The following is a 24,661-nucleotide window of genomic DNA, read 5'->3' as shown; positions in this document are numbered from 1 at the left end:
AGAAGAAAGACGAGAATGTCAAGACCCATGGGGGAGCAGTGCAGCTCTGGCGCTGAACGGACCTCTGATAACAAGCAGCAGCCAGAAACCTCTACCATCGAGAACACATTCAGTGCAGCTTATAGAGCATCACAACACAACAGAATTAAGGTATTTCCAAACATACTGCTCACATAGAGACAACTAGAAATGGCTCAGGAGATACAACCACATGTGAAGCAGTTATATCATTTTGGCAACATGGACCTCCAATAAGCCAAATGGACCAAATTCTGTAAATGATGTTGTACCTGAGTGGCACACAGGAAAAGGATCAGGTACTGCCACATAAGACTGCCAAAGAAGGAGGGTTTCACTCAGAGAACGCTAGACAAGATGGCTACTGTGACTGCTCAGACCAGGGGCACAACTAGACTCGCCCTTCGTGGACTAACACGTCAACCATTGGTGTCGGGGCTAACACTTTAAGCAAGGGGACGGAGCTATCCTTGCCAATGCAAGAAAATATAGTGATAAATTGCACATTTTAAACATATTTATCAAACCGGATAGGATAACAATAAACATGTTTTAGTGGTTTTGAAAATATTTACAGACTACTGACAAAGATCTTTAAACAGGGCAATGAGTGATTTGACAAGTAAAAAGCAGCTAATACAGATTTCAATACAAAGCACTTTAGAATCAGTTTTTGCCAAATTATTGCAAGATGATGCCTCTTTTTGGCCATTTTCCGAAAATTCCTTCTCTGAAATTACAAGTCAATTCAATATTTTAAAAATTCGAACTTTAGAAAGACCCTTCCGTCTGAGCGGTGACCAACGGTGAGTTTTCAGTCTGCTCAATGGGACAGTGGAATATATGCTTATTTGAGGCAGCACACATTTACAGGTCATACGATATTGAGCTTAGTGGATTAACGTACCTGATTTTGGCATGTGTGACTGACAAGTCTCAGGTCTGATTCCTAATGCATCTTCCATTGTTCCCGAGACTGAAAAAGTGAGTGCCAATCAGATCAGAATATTAATACCTGTCAATTACTCTGCTCGGAAACTGCACTATTCTAAATCATAATAGAATAGTTAATGTTAGAGCACCACGTTTTGCAGGTCTCCTGTGAGATGAATGAACCTCACCCACCAGACCTAAAGAAAAGGCAAAAAAATGTAGTTGCCTTACAATAACTATACAATGAATGGTGTTTTAGCATGCAAGGGAGACAAGTATTCTTTTAAGCTTTAGAATACATAGAATGTGCAGCAAATAGGCAATGTCCTGCAAAGAGGCCACTTCAACCGAAATCGTGCCTTTTAATAGCATCTGTTATATAAACAACACCCCTGCTTTTAATACTGTGCTGAAGTCTGCAGCACATAAGGGCCCTGATTTTGATGTCAGGCGGAATTGCTTCCGCCCTACACCGACTCGGTCCTAGGACCGACCAGCCAACTCATTAGGATGCGAACCAAACACTGTACGGTCGCATTCCTACATTTCACTATGGGAGCATGCATTACGGCCGAATGCATGCTCCCATAGTGAAATGAAAGGTGTGGTTCATTCATGCACCCCGTGGCAGGCACCTCAAGGTGTCTACCACAAGGTGCAGGGATCAACAGGGGGGAACCATAGGTGCCCCCTCGGCCTCTAACCGGAGGGCGTGCACCAAATGGGGTCCTGCTGGGGGCCCCCAAACACGCTTTCTGACATGGTTTGGATAGGCCGGCATAGAAACCATGTTGTTAACCGTGCATTGTAATCTCAAGGGCACCAAGACCCACCCTTGAGATTACTGGCCGGATTCAGATTGACCGACGGGCTCTCCAAGCCCTTCGGAAGCCAGCTGGAATGACTCGCCGGTATACATTCCGACCGTCTATATATTAATTAGACTGTTGGAAAGTAAACCAAGGAGCCCGTTAAAATCCGGCTCAGAAGGCTCCGACCGTCGCTCAGAGACTTCCGAGCTGCATCGTGATCGGCCCCAAAGTGAGACACCCACTAAAGTATCAATGTTGTTTTTAAATCCAATGGTGGCAATGTGCATTATAAAATGCCTTTGTTATGACTTTCTTCAAAATTCCGTTGAAAAGAATGACCATAATCTCCTAAATGTCTACACTAATTATATCAATTAGCCTGGCCTGGGTCTAGAAAGAAACAATATGGTGTGGGGCACAAGAGGTACACCAGACAGACAACATGGTTACCCATTTGCCATTGTAATACTGGTACAATTAGTGTTCACAGTAGTGTTTTCATTGCGCAATGATTCTGCATTGCTAACCTATTATACTCAATTTCGAAGTTATACTGCTTTTAGCAGATCCAGGATTAGTTTGACAGCCCAATATAGTTTTACAAGCATTTTATGTCAAGCTGCTCTAATTTGAAGAAGCAGGACACAGTGATGCAATGCTTAAACAAGGGGAGTGCAGGTGTTTGTCCTCTTCATAGACACCATCCCAGAGAAAATCCACACAAGGCATACATTAATGCAAATTCTACATCTGTCTAACTACGCGCTCTAAGAAGCTAATCACAGAGGTGTTTGCTTTAGGCAGCGGAGGTATGCTCTGGTTAGACATAAATTATAAGTTCAAGAATCACATAGATGAGGGATCTCCTAGTCTACCCATAGGTCAGGTGCCCAACACTTGAACTTTCCATCGGGTGACAATGCTGAATCACCATCATTTTTGCTCAATTTCTTCTAAATATGCTAACGGTCCTACGTTTAGTGCTCGAGTGCATGACCCACTAAATATACTGAAAACCTATGCATGCAAGTATAAGATTAGTTGTTACTTATAAACTGCAACGAACACCCGAAGACTAAATTGTGTAAAATTTTCAGGAATGATATGAAGATAATCAATAAGAGATTACTTTTAAGAGGCTTCCTAAACATAGAAAGGTTCTCTATTTTGCACAGGCCAAGATGAGCGTATTTCCAAAGGAAGAAGCAACAAAAGAGAAGAAGCATCCCTCTTTACGCCCCACCGAGCTAGCCTCCGTAAATCAGGGGGCTGTTAGCAGAAGGGAAGATCCAAATTGAAGGGATGACTTAGATTTGGAAGCAAACACAAAAGCAGCATAGTGGGCTCTGTGGGCATAGTGGAGTGTGCTATAATGCATCCTTCTAGAAACTGACAACCAGTGCACCTTATGGCGAGCCTCGGAGAACCTATGAAATTTCCTGACAAATCATGCTGCCATATTCTGAATACTTTGAAGCTTGTGCATAGCTGATTCAAGAAGACCAACATAGCAAGGGCTGGCATAGTTAAATCCAAAACTAGTGGTAGTATTAACAACACAAGCTTTCAAGAGGCAAGGAATAAAAATACGTTTTCATAGACTTTGGGGAAGCGATAACCGGGCCTTTTTGTCCCTGTTCACTTATACCCAAGCACTTCAAGTAGCCCACCATGGTCCTGAATACAAGTTGCACAGTACTGGTGGGGTGCAAACTTCACACCTGTAACTACCTCATAATAACTTTATTCGACATTTCTGTCATAAAAGCTTTTAAAAACACCTTACACCAGTTGGACAATGTTGATGTGATTAAAATATAAAACTGTAAATACAATTATTTACATAATAAAAAGATCTTAAAATATATTAAATATAAAGCATTTGTCGAATGATGCTAAGAATGGTCTGGATGCAAACCCCAGCCAATTCCTATAATATAAGACATATTCTCTCCCATGGATGACAATACATGAGTTGGGATTACCTCCACTTCCCCAATATTTCCAACTGTAAACAACTATCTCTTAGGGAGTGGGTGGGTGTTGTTCTAACGCCTTAGCTCGTATGGACCATGCCCAGCCTAAAAACTTGGCCAAGGCAATCGCAATATGAGGAGACGCATCTGATCGAAGAACTCTAAGTGCTTCCTCATGCTTTCTGAAGCCCAGTAATTTGCATATGGGAATGACCCATTCCCTTCGGGGTGAAGTGTAAATAGGACAGAAAAACAATAGATGACTTAAAGTTTCCTGCACTCAAGCCCATCCTCACTAGGAGCGATCTAATCTCTTTAAGCCAAGGAATTTTATGGAAGATGTCAGCTTCTATAACGTCCTTGAGACCGTTGGCGTAATGCTCTAGTTCTTCTGTGCACCAAAGTCTTCGCCAATATAATAGTGGTCGGAGCTTTGCGGAATCATTTACAGCCTTCCTACCTAGATCTATCCGAAGAGGATACATCGGGGTACTCACTGGGACTCCAATCACTTTACGTAGGAATGAATTCTCGACCGCAGTCAGTTGATTCAGGTTTGCGAATCCCCATAACTCTGCCCCATAAAGAACAGAGCTCAAAACCTTTAGCCCATAAATTTCCAATACCGGGGTAACGGGCTTCGTGCAAGAGGTTCTAAACTTCTCTAGAAGCACCCTCACTTGTTGTTTGAATTTGAGAGTGGTCAGGTTGAGTTGGTGTTTCCAACCCATGTCCTTCTGTAAGGATACGCCCAAATATACAAAGACTTTAACTTGCTCTAGCATAACATTTTTCATGCTAATTTTGCCCTGGGATGATCCATGTTCATTAAATGACATGAGTTTAGTCTTCCCATATTTATTTCTAGCCCACAGATTCTACAGAACTCTTCGAACCTCACTAGGGTTTTCTGCAGGCCACTGGGTGTCTTGGAAATTAATAGGGTATCATCCGCAAACATGAGGACAGGGATGTGGACTCCTGATAATACTGGGGCGTCGGAGGGGACCAGGGCCAGGTAATCGGCCACCCCATTGACGAAGAGTGAGAACAGGGTAGGTGCAAGCACACAACCCTGCCTCACTCCCCTGCCAACAGGAAAGGTCTCCGTGACCTCGCCCCTGGATCCCCACCGCACCCAAGCATAGTTTTCCTCATGTAAGCGGACGATTAGGGACAACAACTCCAGAGGCATGCCCAATTCTCCTAATACGTGCCACAGCTTGTAGTGTGGCACAGTATTGAACGCTGCCTTCAGATCAACGAACACTGCATACAATGCTCCCCTGCCCAGTAAAACTGTCTTCCAATCAATTGTCATAAAACGGAATACCTGATCTATTGTGCTTGTAAGAGAGTGAAACCCTGCCTGCAATGGGGTAAGTATGTGGTGTTCATCTATCCATAACTGTACTTTCTGCAGAACCAACCGCCCTACGACCTTTTGGATGGAATCTATAAGGCTGATCGGCCTGTAATTGCCTGCCACCGATTTATCGCCTTTTTTGTAAACAGGTATTATTTCCGCTCCCTTCCATGAGGAAGGGATTGGAGCACCGCATGCGACTGCATTGGCAATTGTGCATATATAACTACACCACAGCGGTTTATTGTGCAAAAACACATCGGCGGGTACACAGTCGAGCCCCGCGGCTCTACCAGGTGTCACTGTGTCTAATACCCTGGCCACATCGCCCAAGGTAAATACCCGTTTAGTAAAGGGTTTGTCATCGGGGGGTCTACTATCGGATTCGTCTGTTGGTGGTGCGTACTGGGGTTTAAAATGCTCCCCCCAGTGCTCCTGGGCAACATTATTCTGTGGGGGATCTGGGCATCTGCCCTTCTCCCATTTGAATTTATCCCAGAATACTTTCGGATTTTTATCCTTGCATGCTTCCAATAGGTCACCCCATCTAGCCTGGTCCCATTGTTTTTTAGCATCTCCGACTACTTTCCTATAGTTGTTCCTTGCCAGCCTTACTCTGTCCCCATCTCTGTTTCCTAGGGCAGATCCTAACTCGACCCTGGCCTTGCGGCATTCCTCATTATACGACCTGTGGGATTTCTTTATATTCGATTTCCTGGTGCTACCGTGCTTGAGAAAATTAGACGTCAGGCGATCAAAGAGGGCTGTATGCTCCTCCATCACCATCGTCTGACATTCCTGGCTGTCATCTTTGGTACCTAATACACCCATGGTGTTACTTAATTCTAGTTCCATTTTGGCCACTATCTCCGGGTGATCGACGATGTGGTTCCACTTAAGGTGGCGCATATCATTACTAACCACAACATCATGATTAGCTAAGGTATCCCTAATGGGGATTACCTTACATAACACCCCCATCAAGGTCATAATAAGAGGATTGTGGTCACTTTCAACTCGGTTTACTACAACCATATCATTGAGAAACTGCCACAGATGTAGGCTGACCAGCCAGTAGTCTATACGGCTTGACGAGATCCCATTATCAAAAGTTACAGCCCCGGTCCTGTCAGAACGAGTGCGGCCGTTAGCTGCCCTCAACTGCAGGCCCAAACAAAGACCCTTTAGATGGATCGCCACCTCTGTCCATCTTTTTATCGGTGGGATTTCAAGGATAGGTATTCCCCACTTACAGTCCTCCTCTTCCGTAAGGCTCCCGTCGTCGGGCCCCATCGGCTCGAACGTAGTGTTAAAGTCCCCCCCGATTATCGGCCAGACTTTACTAGGTGATGATTGCTCTTCGGCAACAGACGTACCAGTGAGATCCACGCTCTGCGGAAGCCAGAGACATCGCGATTTTGAATAAACCGATCGCACAGCACTGTAATTCACATCGCAAGGACGTATTAGAAATCTCCATTCTGGGATGCGTGAAACCCCTTTAAGGAACGCATTAAATCCACATCTCGGAACGCATTAAATCTACATCTCGGATTCATTTGGATGCTGCACTAAGATAGAGGTGATAGCAATTTATTTGCTTCTCCCTATGCACTCTGAAACAGTGAAACCAAGAGCATATACTGAAAAACGCAGAAGTACCGAAAAATAATAATCGAGTATGATTGGTTTTGCCAAAGTACTTTCTTGAAATCAGATTATCAAGATCCCCCTACATCATTTAGGGCTTGTTGCCCCTCCTGTTGGTGGCCCTGAGGAAGGTGTCTTGTCACCGAAACGCGCGTAGGCCCCTTTTCATCCAAAGGAGAGGTCCCCAGAGACTCGACAATAATTGACATAATTGTTTTGTTGTTATCTGTCCTGGAGACTATGTCAAACAACCAAATGATCAGTGCTATATTTTAATATGAGTATGATTGATGTATGAGTGAGAGTATGATTTGTATTTTTATATGATTAGTCACGGGATCATGTGTTAGGGTGGTTTTTGTAAATTGCTCAATGCGAATATATATGTGAATAAGCAATGATAGTAATAGAAAAATTTTTTCTTTTTAATGAATATGTATAAAATTCAAAAAAATATAAATAAAAACTGTTAATAAATACATGTTTCTTTTTGCTTAATTATATCTTTTTGATGATGGCAGGTGAGAACTTATTGTAGTCTCAAATTAAAAGTATATAGGTCCTGAAAGAGCTTTTCCCCTTTTTGTCTAGGTGATGACTCTAGCATGAGTTCCATTGCTGTCACTACCTCAGAACGACACCCTCCAGGAAGGCAACGTGCGTAGATATTATATATATCTACTTGCATCCCTGACCCCATCATCATTCTTACGACCAGGATGTCACTACTTGCTGTAGGTAGTTGTGATACAGTACAGGACAACGCCTGCCTAACCCAAATTACCAAACCACCCGCTGGCCGTCACCTATCTTTCTTCTCTGCGGGAATATAAAAGTTCAAATAGCCCTGACGGAAAACATGATCCACTGCCCACGTCTCCTGGAACAAACATATATTGTATCCCTCAATAAAATCAGCCCACTCTTCCTGTGATATCTTAGAGCTTAAACCAGCAATGTTCCAGGACAGCAAGGACAGATCGCTCGAAAAGGGAGAAGGAAGGATTTCTGTAATAACCTCCCAGTCCATGGTTTGGGACCGTACTGCGCTCATATTTATCCCTAAATCTGTTCGGGAATCCAATCCACCCACCCTAATGATAGGCAGTAAGTTAACATTCCCAACATCGGGATCTAGCAGCGCATGAGATGCCTGTGTTCCCCCTAAGGTTTGAACATGCAAACCAGTTAATAGATCTTTTTGGGAACCCCTGTCTATCCCTATACCCTCCATCGTAGGTATACTACGGCCATCCAAGTTTCCGGTCTGTACCTGGGGCGGGTGGCATCAATCACATTCCTCGAGCCCCAAAAGTACATCGTACCTGTTCCTGGTTTCAATGCCCCAGGAATTTCCTGTAAGAGCCCCCCCCTACTCCTGAACAATCATGACCTGGGGACATATTCCCCTCTGAATAGAAATAATCAAGGGGCACAACTTTTATTTGAGGCCTGGGCCTTTCCTGCACCCACCCACATATGTGCGCAACAGCTCTAGTATCCTTGAAATTGATTATTATGCAATACCCCTGTCTAGTTTTTTTCCGCCCCCTACCCACTCTACCCTTCGGGCAAATAAAATCTCGGCCGATGCCGTAGGGGGGAGTGGGCGATTTGCATTCAACCACTGTATGCACTTTCTTTTCAAGGCGGGATAGTCCTCCCATTGACCCGATTTTAGTACTGGTACCCCCACTAGTATTGCCACATATGGTGCACAGGCCGGGGGGAGGTTAATACATGGTGTGATTTTCCGCGGTCGGTCTCTAGAGGGTGTGATGTTTGTCTCAGGAAGGTTCGTAATCAAGGTAGTGTTACAAGGTCCCTCCCCCCTTGTACATTGTTGAGGTGCTAGGTCACTCCCAGTTGGCATAGAACCTCTATCCTGCCCTTGGTGATCTAAATGAGTTATCTGTGAAAGGCCATAGCCAGACATTCCTACTTCGCCTCGGGAAGCTGGGGATATCCCAGCTACACGTTCTGTCGTTGGCCTACCCTGCTTCTCTAATCCCTTTGCACCTAGGATTGAGGCCCCTCTATCCTGGACCCTCGCTACTTCGGCCTCGAGGATGCTCAACCTAGTATCTATTTTGTCCAACCTTTCATATATGGGAGCACAAGATTTAATGAACAGATGTTCCATTTTGACCCACATGTCCTCTCCCCAACTGGATGATGTCTCCTCCCTAAGACCTGTTATTGGGGCGGCAAGTCCTGCCTCTGGGTGGGCAACTTCAAGGATTGTCTTGGCTGGAGGACCATTATCGTCCATCTCCGGATTAAGCTTCTTTGCCTTTGTTTTCCTTCCCTTGTGGTGTACATCTACCCGTTTCCTCTTTAATTCCGTTGTTAACCTATTTATAGAAGCAGAGTTTGCGCTACGAGTTTGTATGCATCTTCGTGTAGGCTCAGTCGGGATGCTGCTGTCCACAGAATTTATTATAGAGCCCCTGCTAGCACTCCCCTCCAGATTAGATAAACTAATCGCGGATGTTGCGCTGGTTTGTCCTCGGGTAACTTCGGGCACTGTATTCAGGGGAACAGCGAGAGTGTCTTGGGGGGACTTTGCCTGCGCCAAATTGCCCAGAGAGGACCTTCTATCAAAAGTTGGATCCATAGAGTCTTTTTTCAGTCAGTACTATTTCTCTCTCCAGTGCCGATGATGCACGTATAATAAACTGGTCTAAAGTGCCCAACACAGAACCTCCGGTGTTTTTTTTCTGTTGGGCCATGGTCAAATATTCTTGCTAGCAAAATAGGGGAAACCGTGATATACAGATATCCTTGCGGGGCTTGCCCCAGTCTTGAGCCACGCCCTTGTTCGCCAACTGTTCCCAACTGTGGAGCACTAACCTTGTGGAGCGCACCGCAGAGGGGTGCCCCGTCCCGTCCTCCTACCGGTCTCTAACGGGCACAAACGGGCCCGCCCTTGGCCTGGGCTTCGCTCGCGCGTGTCCCGCGCTGTGGGGCTCCAGGAGCGGCTTTACGCTCCCCCGGCGCTGCCTGCTGTTGACAAAGGCACGCGCCTGGGGTGAGCGTGGGGCTGCTGGGAGGTGTAGTCACCAACGCTGGCCGTTCCCCTCACGGCGGGTTACAGGTTACGGGTGGATAGCTGGTGGACCCCCTTGCTGGCCTTTTCCCTCACGGCAATAAACAGGTGAGTGAGCAGCAGTACCAGATTACTGGCGCGTCCCCAATAAATCGCCGGAAGGTTATCGACTCACCAGTCACTTGTCAAGGAGCTGCTTCTGCCGCTTCTGGACAGAAACTCGCGGCCTCCGCTGCACTCACCACTTTTCTGCGGCGCCAAGAAAGGGCTTTGCGACTCCTGTCGCGCTGGAAATTGACTTGTGGCAGTTATGACTTCTCACTTACCACGGGAAACTTCTCATGGTAAGGTAAGTTAATCCATAACAGAGGAATAAGTCACTAAGTCCAGCACTTCCTCCTCATATGATTGGGCAGTAATGCAAGAAAACAAACTCAAGAGAATCCTCACGTTGGAGGCGGTGCCGCCAACTCCTGTTGTGCACCTCTACTAAATAAGAATGTTAAGGAGAAAACAATATGCAGAATTCACTCGTGGGTCTAGTCATGCATAGCAGCGTAGAAAACAAAAGGGTGTTGCGACTCCAGACGTATTTAGGAACTGCTTCGCGGTTCCTGCCATTGTGAAACACAGTTCACGACTTAGCCACCACAAAGACAATCCCCCGCGGCCCCTGCCGCTTTAATACACAGTTCGCGGGGTCACCCGCGACAAAGAAAGTTTACACGGCTCCAGCCGCTTGGCAAACACTTTTTTGCGGCTTCAGTCGCGACAGGAAAAGTTTACGCGGCTCCTACCGCTGTCGGAAATACTCTCTGCGGCTTCACCCATGATGCAGAAAGTTTACGCGGCTCCTGCCGCCTTGCAAAGAAACTTGCGGCTTCAGCTGCGACGGGAAAGGTTTACGCGGCTCCTGCCGCTCTTGGCAAATACCACACTCAGGGCGCTAGGCATCCGGCAGCACAGCACCAGTAACTACCAGTATTGTGTGGTAACAACCCACCAGAACTGCGCAATTACTAGATACACCTCAAGGAATTGGGAATTACTGGGAGGACCTGGATTTACCAGGTGGTATGCTGCATGGTAATCCTTTTTCTCTGGGGTTTAACACATACATTTAGCACATGCTCTGAGCAGGTGGTAAACGTGTGCAGGCAGCAGTTGTAAACATGTTTTGTAATGTGTGGTTAAAGAGAAGGGGAAAGGAAGGGACAGGAAGGAGTGGAGAATGTTGGCTGTCTTGTTTGAGGTTGAGCTATGCTCATAGAATGGCCTGGGCTGCAATGCAGACTTTTCCCACAGTGATATTACCTGCTGAAGTTTTCAGCTGGTAAAATCTGGTTAGTTGTACCCACACCAAGTAAATTCTTGTGTAGGAACACTGGACCTCTTATAATGGAGAGGAATTGAATTCTACACAGTAATTCCGCTCCTCATAATTCCCAATCGGGGCCTGTGTCTTCTATGGGCATCTTGTAAGTGGGCTGATAAGGCAGAGGTAACATGACATCATGAGGCACGATAAGCATTGAAAAAAACAAAGCAAGCCTCCTCTACATGTAAATGATTTTTAAATGATTTTTAATGCAGCAGCCTATCTTATACTGTGTGTAATACAGAGTTTTGCGAGGCACAAATTAACAACTAGAGCCAAGCCAGAGACAAATCGGGCCGAGCAAGAGGCTTGCTTGGCTCAAAGATCTGGTGCATGATCAGTCATGAAAATGTTAGACATGTAAAACGTGCAACAAACATCATGTAAAAATATGTTAAAGTCTTGTTAAATTAAAAAAAACTATTTTTAACACAAGGAAGTGTTTCCTTTTAGTACATCAGATTATATCACTGCATTGAGACATATGTATTAAAATTGATAGTTGTTAAACAGGAACTTAGAAACATTTAGGTTCTTCAGCTGGACAACAATGCCACTAGGGAACTAAGAGGCAAATTAGTGGACATGTGCACCCTAAACACTGCTGAGATTCTTATCATTCATGGATCAACATTATAGTGTATTAAATCAAACACAAGTGAGTTGTTTTTGGTACAGCAAGCATTTTGAACTCACGTATTTCAAAGTGAAGAAGCAAGGAACAGCTTTCCTGGTTTCACATTTTACAATTCAGCCACAATATTGTATCTTTTCGCTCTCATGTTTTAGATAAAAGGTCAATGCTTTGTCTTTTATTCGTACACAGGAGGCTTGAGCACACATGAAAGTTCGGCTCATTTTGTGCTCGAGGGTCCAAGAGGACCTTGAACCAAGCCAGAGCCAGGCATCTAGCTCGAACCTGGATCAAACCTTCAGTGGCTCGCTCACCGTTAGTTTAATAAAAAATTTAAATAATGACTGGCATATTCATAGTGCTTTCAGTCACCAGTTGGGACCTCATAGCACTATAAATACAGAGGACAGTATTCCATAGTACACCAGAATATAGCTTTGTGACTGTGTGGTTACACACACACAGACATCTGCACCGATCACATTAACTAACTGAGCTGCCCTAAAATAAAGAATGCATTTTCCGCACGTTATTTTACCTTGCATTTATTTTTAATTTAAAGTGTGAGCTTGTATTTTATATGCATTTACCTGAAGATGCAAAGACAGTTTGAGTGAACCCCCTGAGAGCAGCCCTCTGGAGGGGAGAAATGGGGTTCTAGACATCCCCTTGCAGGCAGGTGCAGTCATTGACTGCACCTGCCTGCAGGCGGATCTCTAATCTCCTGTAAAAGTGCAGGCGGTTGCCGCCTGCTCTGTGCAAACTCGGAGCGGCTGCAAACAGTCGCTCTGTGTTTCCACATGAATGCGCTGCCCTGGCGGCAGCGCGAGTTCGCGGCTGCCCTGGGGGCAGCGCATTCTCTGTAATTGGGCACACTTTAATTGTTTGCACCCGGCGCACATTTTAATAGGTGGCCCGAGGCACACAATGAAAATGCATAATATGGCCTAATGTGGAGAAGTGTGGCTCAATGGTTAGAGCGGCAGACCCTGATGCAGAGGTCTGGCCCGGGACCAGGGTTCAAATCCCGCCTCGGCGGGTCTTGGCTCATAATTCCTCGGACCTGCTTTCTCGCCTCGGTGCCTATTCTAATCATGGGTCCCACGCTGCAACTCTGGGCAATAGCTTGCTTAATCTCCACAACGGCCCCAACAGCGCTGGGATGCCTGGCTTCACCCTGGGAATGCACAGGAGTGGACATTTCACAGGGAAAAACCAGGAAGGGTTCCCTAGCGGTATGAGTACAGCGCCGGGAAACCCCGAAATGGGGTATCTGTGCGCTATATAAGTACAAACACATTTAGGTTTGTGTATTCTATTCATTCTTAGATTAGACTATATTGTATGTGTATATACAATATGCAATGTATCATAGTTCTAATATGAACATATGATTGTAGAGGGTAAGGAACAAAAGGATGTTAACAGTGTTGGTTATTCTACAATTCTACAGAGTAGAAAAGATAACTCATCTTGAGTGTACAGTGACAAAGCTTGATGTAATTATTCAAAACATAGGGAGAAATGATAGTACACAGGTATTTTTGATATACTTAATTTTCGCTGACAATGGATGGTTGTCAACTTTTCAACAGTATGTTTCACATGCTATGCGGAAAATGTGTAGCTTTCATATTATCGATGGACATTTCACTGCCTGCACGGCAACGCCTAATTAAACAGTGCTGCAGTTGAAAGTGGCAAAAAGCCTTTGGGCAGGGTGAGCAGGGCAGTAGTGGCAAGGGGGTGAGGCCGGCACCCCTGTTAAATAAATAAAATAAGAATACAACAAAAACAGCAATCACTGTGGGGCAAACACAGACATTGAGAGTCTGTATGTGTTTGCCCTGAGGTGAAATGTCTGCAAATCGTTCCACGGATGCCCTTGACAAAGGTATTTAAAACCCACAACTGAGTAAAAAAATACATCCTGAAAATCCAAGTATTATCCTTTTATTATTCACTCTGCAACAAATGCCTTAGAAGAGATAGCCCGCATTATATTGATAAACGATAATCTTAGGGAACCAATTGTGTAACAAGTGTGAAACATTTGGTGGCATCGCATACCAAGTGATTGATTGTGGCGGTTGGTGCGTTCATTAACACTGATAAAGACATATGGGCACATTTGGGGCCGCGTGTTTGCCACAATGGCTTCATGGCTAAGGTGAAGTCACTAATGTCACTGATGTCATAGTAGTCCATATGTTTTTGTTGTTGGTGTCTGCACGAAGATAACACTGTTTGCCATTTGGCTTTTGAGAGTATCAATGATTGGACATACAGCCTCTCAGCCCGATGAACATTAAGTGCCAAATATGTTTCTGGTAATTCATGAGAACAGAGTGCCATTGTAGTGTAGTGTGCATAGTGGCATGACAACCTCAGTCATAAAATGAGGCATTTTTTCACATTTGTGAGGAGGTGTAGCAGGCTCTATTGATGTCTTTGCTGAGTCTGAATCTCCTCCTGAGGTTTTCCATAACTATACATGCTAGACTTAGATGCATATTACTGAAGGTGAAGTCTTGGCACAGGTTCTCAGCGTCTGCATAGTCTACAGCATGTGCCTTTGCCTGCGAGATTGGGTGGGAGTGTTGGTGATGATGGTATCAGCTGTGCATTTCTAATTGTTGCAGGTAAGTGTACACAGGTGCTTGCTGTTTGAGTCTGGAGTGTCATGTACCGTGATGGAAAGTGACGCTGATGTGGCAGGTGACTTTCCCTGCTTGTCCTGCAATATTCACATTTTTGAGTGATGGTCAACGTGGGAATCAGTGCCGCACTAGTTTATGTTTATGGGTTTTATGAAGCGCATGGCTGCCCGGGGGCTTCCCAGCACTGCAGAAAGAAGTCAAGGTGTGGAGGAAGAGAAAATCAAGGTAACAACTAAGTCCTGAGTTTTTTTCTGAAACTCCATTCATCTTTAATCAGTTCCAGTTCCATGGTCATTGAGTTCCAGAGCTTTGGGGCAAGGTATGCCAAGGATCACCCTCCCCATCTTGATCTCTTTATCCTTAGTGTGTTCATAAGGAAGTCGGATGAGGACCTGAGGGACCTTGTGGGGACATATGGGGAGATGAGGGTCTTTAGCAGGGCTGGACTCCTGTCATAAATGGCTTTGTGAGCTAGGCAGAGGGCTTTAAACCTGACCCTGGTTTGAATAGGCAGCCAGTGCAGCTTCTTCAGCGAGGATCTCACTGACTCCTTGCTAGGGATCTTCAGGAGCATCTGTTTTGGACAACCTGTAGCCTGTCTACATATTTGGGGGCTCCCAGATACAGGAAGTTGCAGTAGTCCTATCTTGAGACCACTAGAGCCTTGACCACCGTTCTCCGTGCCTGTATTGGGAGGAGGTCTATGATCTTGCGGATCATGCGCAGTATGCCAAATCGGTTGCTGATTGTTTTCTAACTTGAGTTTCCATGGAAAGGTTGTGATCTAAACACATCCCCAGGTTCTTTATGGATGGCTTCGGAGTGGGGGAGCACCCCAGTCCTCTGGCTAGCTGATCCTGGCCCATGGCCCTTGGCAGTTGCCCAGGAACATCAGGTCCCTTTTGTCGCCATTCAATATTAGGCTGCAGTTGGTCATCTATTTTGCTATCTTTTCCAAGCACGGTACCATCTGAAGATGATTTAGTTAATCTCATCCAACACTGAGACTACTAATTGTGTGTCATCAGCGTAGGACACAATTTATAGTCCAAACTCCTGCACAATTTGTGCTACTGCACTCAAACGTTGAAGGGCTGAGTGTCAAGACCTGAGGTACTCCATAAGGAGCCTGGAGCGAGTCTGAAAGGGTGGCCGATTCCATACATTGGAATGATCTGTCACTTACTAAAGAGGCAAGCCATTGCATGGCTTTGTCTTGGATCCCAATCTCTCCTAGTCTATGTATTAGGATATTATGATCCACGGTATTGAAAGCTGCACTTAGATCCAGGAGCAGAATGGCTGCAGATCCCCCCCGGTCTAGTACCATTTTCAGCTTTTCGGTTATCACTAGGAGGGACGACTCTGTGCTAAGTCCTGAGCGGAAGCCTGTCTGCGTCTGATGCAAGATGTTATTCTCCTCCAGGAACTGTAAAGTGGTGCTATTGACGTGTTTCTCCACTACTTTACCCAGAATGGGTAGTAGTGAGATAGGGCGGAAATTTCCCAGTACCGTGAGATCGAGTTGAGGTTTCTAGGGCAATGGCTTCACAATGGCATGTTTCCACCTCTTAGGAACTATCCCGGTGCTCAGGGATAGCGAGAGAAGGTCTGCCCTCGTGGGGAGGATGGAGTCCCTTCCTGAAGTAAGATGTGAGGGGGGAGGGATCAAGTGGAGAGCCAGATTTAATGTTACTCAGAAGGAGTCTTGTGTGTTCTTTGATCCATACTGGGAAGGTACCTAATACTAGAAGTGTTGGTGGGCCGGGTTGGCCTAAGCTAGAGGGTTGGCTTTTCCTAACAAAGGTGACCTGCCACACTTCGGGGCCACCCATAGGGCTCGTGTGCAGCAAGGTAAATATATTTTCCATTTTGTTTTTGAAAAAAGTGGCTAGCTCATTGCATCTCTCCTTGGAGGAATGAAGTGTATGAGAGCCTTGTTCAATCATGGTAAGCAACTTCACAATTTTAAATAGTTCTTGGGGTAGTTGGAGGCCATATTAATCCTCTCCTCATAAAATGTTGCCTGTGCTAGCTTAATGTCATCATGATATTGTCTGATGCCTCTTTTATATCCCAACTTAAGGTGTGGGGACAAGGGTTTCCTCCAGTTCCTTTTGAGTTTCTTGCGAAGTTAAGGCAAAAAAGGTGTAATCAGCAGCTGCTAGTAGGGCGTTTGCTATGTGGATTTTGATTTCCGTTAGCAGAGACATACATTTTGTTGCTAGGTCAAACATGCAGACTTCATATTCATTGTTTTTGCTTGATCCTTTCCATTATGAATAAAAAGTAGCGTAAAATGAAAAGTCATGTCTGCAGGAATATGCATACAGACCGTCACAAACTCTAAGTGAGACGTGAATATGTGTAAAACAATGTCATGTAGTGAAATAAGCACAGAAAGAAATAATAAATAGTGCAAAGAGGGGAATGTGATGTATGTGCGCACATGAGTTGTGAAACAATGAGAGTAAGAGATGGATCTTGGAAAGGTGGATGAGAGTTATCTTGACAAGATACATGCAAAATGGAAGTTTGACTAATGAGGACACTGATAGATTACAAAGAATGGGACATATATGCCCAAAGGTCATGTAATACTGCAACTCCAAGAAAAAGAAATGTAAAAAAAAGTTCCATGATGTAGTGGACTGAATGTGTGTGCACATAAGCGTTAAGAAAATGTGTGAGATTAATAAGGTGTACTTGAGTGAACAGAGCATGAGAAAGATGTGCCCATAAAAGGAATGCGAAAACAAGGAATGTGCATGTAAGAATGTTGTGGAACGGTGCAAGAGAAATAAGTGTCCACCCTACACACAAAGGACGTGAAACAGTGCACAGGGGAGAAGAGCACATGCCAAATTAGTCAAATGGAGCAAATGAGTGGGAAGGGTATGCCCAGACGTGGGTCCCGTGCTCTCCATGCCACCGGAATCAAGCTATCCTGGCTGAAGAGGGGTGAAACCCTGAAACCGGTCCTAGGATGCTTGTTTCCAGTCCAGGGAGGACCTGGCTTGGCAGTTCGGGCTGGACTGTACCCATGAGGCACAGGGTCAAGACTGATTTGCATATGGCTGGGTTCAAACTGGAACGGCATGGTGAGCAAAAAAACGATGGATTTAGGCCCAGATCTCTGTACTGGGGTGAATGTATGACATTGTTCTGCATTCTGTCCATCAACTATTGTTTTTGCAAATGAGGCATGCACACGAAAGTAAGGAAATAAAGAGTGTACCTAAAAGGTCTGTGAAGCAGTGCAAAAGAGAGAAGTGTTCATACAAGGGCCACAACACACTGTACGGAGAGATATAACAAAAAGCAGAACACAATATGGAGAAGGATGCACAAGGGCTCACACGGCCAGGCGCTCAGGCTCACCTGGTAGCTGTAGAGCACATAGCAGGGTGATGGAAAGGAGCGGGAACTGCTGAGGCCGAGGCCGGAATCCTCGAAAATCTCAGCGCCGTCATCGAAATCTTCAAATTCAAACTCTTCTATCTGAAAATAGTCAAAACAAGCTCATTAAAACATAGCATCAGAGACAGGGCACTCGTGCTCCTAAAAAAAGGAATCCTTTGTGGTTATTTCCATATCCTATTCACTCAAAAAGAGCATGCACAGCGGTCTGTGGCTTCCTCTTTCTATAGTACAGACTAGATAAAGACAGACTTGCATAACGCACTTACTGCATACAGAAATACAGAATGTTAAAATAAGTTACTTGCCTCTAACACTGGGGTTACAGCTTGATTTTGTTTGCTTTCATACTCCTGTCTTCTAGCAGTTGGGTCCAATATCAATCGAAACATTTCGACACGCTACCTTAGACATCAGTATTGAATCAACGCAGATCCCAGACAGACATATGCAAAATCCTGACTGGCTTAACATAGCCTCTATTTATACCAGTGTTGCCTTGCTGTATATGATTTAAAATTAAAGCACATTTCTATCCAGGGCCGGCTTTCGCACTTGTGGCGCCCAGGGCGACAATTGTTTTTGGCGCCCCCACCCCCATGACCTCCTCCTCAGATTCTCTCACTACCACTGGGCAAAAGTGACCCTCATCTCTCGAATCACAAGATATTGCTAAACACAGCGACCTCTTCCACAGGTCAGCGCCCAGTGCAGCAGCACCAGTCGCACTGCCCTACAGTCGGCCCTGTTTCTATCTCTGCTATTGTGAATTGATTTAGCAATGCACAAGAAAACACCTGGCATCAATTACACCAACATGAAGAGTCAGGTGCAAAACTTTCAATCGTTGTTTATATAGGATATTGGGGACCTAGAAGACAAAATAGCCAGGGGCGTAGCATAGTCAGTGAGATTGGGGTGTCTTAATCTCAAATTTCCCTCCTAAAAAACGCAGTGGGCTGCAGCGTGGAGGTGTGAGATGACCAAGGCTCCCGGTGGACTGTTTCCAAAAGAAACACAGTCATGATTGATATGCATTAGGTGGCCCTCTGTCTAGAGTGATACAGTAGGTGAAAAAATGATGAGTTGGAATAATACCTTAAGGGATTGCCAGTAGTTAGGCTATTTGTAGGCATTCATTTCATCATCTTTTGGGTGTTGATGGCCAGTAGTATGCTTGAAACCGGAGGCTGGCGCAGCTTTCCAAATATAATACTGCCAATGTCTGGGAATTACAATAAGTAGTACGTTTGCACCCATTGAAGGAAAACGTCTATGGGTGAAGATTTACTACTTTTTTGGTAAACTGCTCACTATATACATTTGAGATCCTGATCCAAAAAATGAACACGTTAAAGCATATTAGTAAAATGAGAACAACGGGAAAAACCAAGAGTCATAGCAGACCTAACTCTTGGCCTCCAGACACAATAACTAATCCATGAATGCATTTGAGGAGTGTCACATGCCAAACACTCCTGCTGAAGCTGCACCCCTGCCTGTCCAACCTGGGACTGGTAGTCCTCCCTGGGAATTCATGACCACAGCCATGTACAATGCAACAGACTGCCCAGGGATCACTTATTTTAAATGTAGTTTCACTGTAGGCACTCTTTTTTGTCTCTTTCTCAAGGACCCTTGATGGTAGAGTTGTTAAATCAGTGCATGTGAGCAGGGCTTCATATTTCTAGTACTCACCTTTCACATATTATTTTATCCAGTGACTGACAGCTCCCTATACTAATTCTGGGTTCCAAAATAGAGGGCGGAGCGCAGGCAAATTCATAGGGCGAGCCAAGCCAAGCCATGATCTGGCTTGGCTCTAAAGGTCCGTGCAAGAGCCGAACCATAAAAACATTTAGCATATATGTATATATATTGTGCAACAAACGTAATGTAAAAATATGATACAATCCCTTCAGAATTCAAAAAAGTGTATTTATTTTAATATGCAGAAACATTTCACGTTAGCACATCAGATTATCTCACTTCCTTTTACAGGCATTTATGAAAAGTGATCATTCTTAGAAACATTCATGGTTTGCCAACAGAGACAATTACATTAGTCAAGCAGGAGGCAGGTCATTAGTTATGTAAACCCTAAATGTGCCCTGTATTCTCATTATCGATGGAGTGTTTTCAAGTCTATTAAATCCAATATAGGAGGCGATTGTACAGCACACATCCCGAATTCAAGTCTTTAAAAGGGTGGTCACGTGTGGCAATAAAGAAAAAGGAAGCTATGGGAAATAAAATATTTTCCTAGGATCACACAGTTGAGACACAGGGTAGCCGGTATTGATTCCAGGTTATCTGATTTCATTTTTTGAAATTTAGCCAGCAGATGAGAATATCTGTCTCCTTCCCTCTTTCTCTCTCTCGATTTCCATCAAAGGTCACTGTTTTGTCTTTCATTCTTGGCTCACAACAAAAGAAAAACTGACACAGAGAAAGTCGACCCGACTCAGGCTCCCGGATACAACTGCCAATCTTAAAATGCATTTATTTGGGGGGTGTCACACCCCAAACAGCCCCCATAAAGCAACACCCAGAAAATAGAAAACACAAAAAACATATACACAGAGAGAGGGACTGCCGTAAAAAAGAATAGGGAAAAGTATACCCAGGAAGCCCCCAATGTATCCAACCAATTAAATTACCACAAACAACTATCTGTCAACAACTCATCTGTTCTAATTTAGGCACTAAAGGATTGTCCATACATCTTAATGAGAAAAATCATCCCAACAGCTCCTTGCACAGTAAGATTTAGCAAAAATTGATCGATGCTTTTGCAAGGCTTTTCTCAGAAGCTGCAAGCCCACCCAGATCTTCCACCCAGGCCTGGATTTTCACCTCGTTTTCCACAAACATTAACACTGATTTATTTGGCACAAATAATGCTCTGACAAGAAAAAAGATATAATACCTTGTAAACAGTCGAGAAGAGATGAAACCGCAGATCGTCAAGCCTTTTAGGTTAAGCGTAGAGTCAGCGCACATGCGCTGCTCTACGAGACTTGTTGTAGTAGAGTATGGAATAAAAGCCCCGCCCACTCTCCGCCCATATTTGTCATTGGCTTGTGTCATTGTACTTCGTAAATGCTGGCTTCTAATTCATAAATAGGCTTTTTAGTACCTCCTTAGTACCGCATTGTCTTCATTTGTAACCTCCCATGGCGACTGGCCATTTTACTTTGGTTGTTACACAGTATGTGTTATTAAGTCTTGTAAGCACAAATCTTTTCCTTTGCCTCTGCTCGTGTACGAGCACAGCGGCCGCTTCATGGATGCAGCACTGCACGTTTTGAATTTTCATTGCTCGGTCAAATGCAGCAAGTCTAATGCCGTTTTATGTATTTATGAACAGAGCTGCTAAAGTGTGGGCCTTTATTTATTTATAAATGTCGCACTTTCAATTTAAATTTAAGAAGCCGAAGTGAGAGCCGTGCTTCAACATACGCTTTTGTTTCTACACTGCACCGGCCGGCAAGTGTGGATTTACAGCCCAGCCCCTCCCCCTCCTCGCGTGCAACAAAAACAGAAAACAAGTATTTGCAATGCAATAGGTCTCGCACTTACGCAAGTTTAAACTATTGGCATTGTAAATGACAATGCCTTTTATTTTTGTTTTAAAAACCAAAACATAAATAAAAGGCATTGTCATTTACAATGCCAATAGCTCAAACTCGTGTAAATACGAGACCTATTGCATTGCAATTGCTTGTTTTACTAGAGACCGCCACTAGCCTGAGTTTCAAAAAACGAATCACCAAAAAATAATAACCTTAAGCTAGTACCAAATCATAAGCACCAATGTACCAGCCTCCTTGTTACAACTCCATTAATGCCCTCTTCAGACAAACTCCGCCTCTTCAAACACACTTGAGTGCAGCATATCATAATAACTGCTGCTAGGAAAATCTCACCGTGTGTTCTCATATACAGAAGAACAAGCACGGCATGAAAGGCACACGTATGCATTTCATCTTGAGAAAACATTCAGGACTAGATCTCAGTCTCATCAAAAGAGACCCCATATTATTAATGCCTTGATATCTTCTTCATTTCAGATTGACTTTGTGAGCTGCTGGATAAGAAAAGCATATCCTACTTTTAAACACCTTAAGTGCTCAGCAGAAAAAAGAGCTTCAAGAAGCAGTGAATGGCTTTGGCTCCTCCTACAGAGCGACTCTCATAAAGAAAGCATTTGATAGGCCAGGTTTTCTATGCTTCCACTGTAGCGAGTGCTTGCATTACACTTTGTTTTGTTGGCAAGCTTATGTTCAGCACAGTAGGCCTCCACTGGTTTTGGTGACAAGCCAATGACGTCATTTGTCCGATGCTATAGATCAATTATGATGAAACGCTGTGACAAAGTGGTAGGTCTGACTTATTTACCCTAAAAAGCATTTGTTAAAATCAATAGGCCTGTAACAGTGTATAGTAAATACACTGTGGTAAAATCTGTACACAAGTATTTTGTTGCATGAAATTTCACAGATTATCGTAGCAGGAAAGGACTGTGCAGTTCGTTACCCTTTCTGGCAAACCCTTGGGGTAGAAGATTTGCACTGTAAACATTTCTGTCCGGCCCTCTCAGGAGGGGGTTGCATACTGTTTTGCCTCATGTAATTTTGTACAGAAAATTGTATGACTGTATACTAATGGTTTCTTTGTGGGAAAGCTTATGTTAAATACAGTAGGGCTGAGTTGGTTATGATAAAGGCCATAGGCCTCATTAGTTCATATGGAAAAGCTAACCATATGTCTGATTGGTTTATTATGAAAAGTTACAACAAAGGCAGTAGGCTTTCCTTATTCATTGTGAAAAGTACATGTTAAATTTAATAGGTGTTTTAGAGAGGATTGTTATTATATTGTGGTAAAGCCTGTGAAGAGGCATTTTGTTACATGAAATCTCACCGAAAAACGTGGGAGCCAAGGATTTTGGTGTTGGTTACCCAATCTGACAAACCTTCATGGTAGAAGATTTGTACTGTGAGAATCCGTGTTAGGCCCACTTAGGAGAAGCTGTATAATCTGCCAATGGAAATTTTGTACACAATTGTGATTTTACACATGTATGACTGATGGTTGCCTTATTGCAAAGCTTATGCATAATACAAGTCAAGTCAAGAATTCTTTATTTCGGCCATTGTGGCAATAAAAGCACAAGTAAAAAGTATGGCACAGTTCATACATTTACATGTTCCAAAGGTAAAGTGCATGTGCATTGCCGTATCACAGGATTCAAAATAAAAGTTTTAAAATGTGATAAATACATAAAAATACACATTTGTGACATTTAAAATTTAAAAAGGGTGAGATTGGTGGCATGTTTATAATCACAGAAATGGGGTGAAATAATCGAATTAGGAGGGGCCTAATTTTAAAATGGCTCAGCGGACACACCACATAGAGAATAAATATCGAGTGACTGAATACACAATAGGCATGCTAGTGTCATATTTTAGTATCCTATAGCACTCCGCACAGTGATATGTTCTGAGGTTTCTACATACCTGTAGTAACCATCGGTGTCTAACCTTCTTGTATGCCGGGCAGAAAAATAATATGTGTTGGTCCGTCTCTGAAATATTATTGCAGACCGGACAACCCTGAGTCAGAGTGTCCCTCCAATTGTTTGTAAAGGCACGAAACAACAATACTCCGTGCCTAAATTGTAGATAACGTTTTTTGGCAAGGGGAGGCTAGATGACATCAAGAGCATGTTCTAGCCTGTATTGTTCTTTAACCTCTAGGAAGGATGCAGTCAATATGCCAGTCGCGGTGTTCCTCTTTATCTGATGAAGTTTAAATTCCCTAAAGATCTTTGACAGGGTCTTTCTGGATATTGACATGCAGCTTCCTTCAGCGTTAGCCCTTAGGTCACCCATCCCCATAGCTTCTAAACAGTTTTTGATGTAATCAGCCATGGGATTTTACCAGGTCCCTGAAAGTTTAACACTTCTTTCAGTTCTTCTCTAAAAGCCACTAATTCTGGGGTACTCCATAAATGTTGCCAATGTAAGAGGGGTCTGAGAGCAACTTTCTCTGCAATTGGGCTGACCCCAAGATCCATTCGAAGTGGCGTTAGTGGTGTACTTATGTGGAGACCTAAGAGTTGCCTGGCAAAGGAATTCTCATTCTTGGATCGGGGGTCGGATGGCCGATGGCCCCAGATTTCTGCCCCATACAAGGCACCCCCCTTACTTGGGCTTTATAAATTTCCATCACCAGTCCAACCATTTTATGAGTACACTTCCTGAGCATCTTTGCTAACCCCTCGTTGTCTGGCCCAACTTTAGGCTAGTCTTCTTTATTTGTGCGCTCCACTCCATTTTCTTAGTAAGTGTTAATCCTAAATATTCGAAGACGGTCACTTTCTCTAATGGTTTCCCGTCTAGCTGAGGGTTTGGTTGTGTGATGTTTCCTGCATTAAAAGCCATGCATTTCGTTTTCTGTGAACTTATCTCTAAACCCCTACTTTTGCAAAATGAATGAAAGATATCTAGGGCCCTCTGTATTCCCATAGGGGACGTAGATAGTAAGAGGGTATCGTCGGTGAACATCAAGGCAGAAACCTTGAGGTCCGCAAACCTAGGAGCATCTATGTCCCTCCCAGCAATCAGGGTCTCCACTAGGCTGTTAATAAATAAGCAGAAAAGGGTCGGGCCAACACGCACCCTTGTCGTACCCCTCTATCTATGGAAATGGGGTCAGTGAGCTCGCCATTTTCCCCGTGCCTGATGTGGGCGTAAT

General features: G+C 44.1%; 1 protein-coding gene across 3 annotated transcripts in view; it reads right to left on the bottom strand.

The window, feature by feature from the left end:
- FCHSD1 (FCH and double SH3 domains 1) overlaps positions 1 to 24,661 on the bottom strand; it is a 288,678-nt gene that overhangs the window by 45,917 nt on the left and 218,100 nt on the right. For all 3 annotated transcript variants that reach the window (XM_085617778.1, XM_085617779.1, XM_085617780.1), the window contains one exon: positions 17,858 to 17,977. In XM_085617778.1, coding sequence (XP_085473904.1) covers positions 17,858 to 17,977 — 120 coding nt within the window. The remainder of the gene's footprint in view (positions 1 to 17,857; positions 17,978 to 24,661) is intronic.

Source organism: Triturus cristatus, chromosome 7 (genome assembly GCF_964204655.1).
Source record: "Triturus cristatus chromosome 7, aTriCri1.1, whole genome shotgun sequence".
In the NCBI taxonomy this organism is placed as follows: Eukaryota; Metazoa; Chordata; class Amphibia; order Caudata; family Salamandridae; genus Triturus; species Triturus cristatus.
The sequence above is the reverse complement of the archived record's forward strand: the minus strand, read 5'-3'. Positions and strand labels throughout refer to the sequence as shown.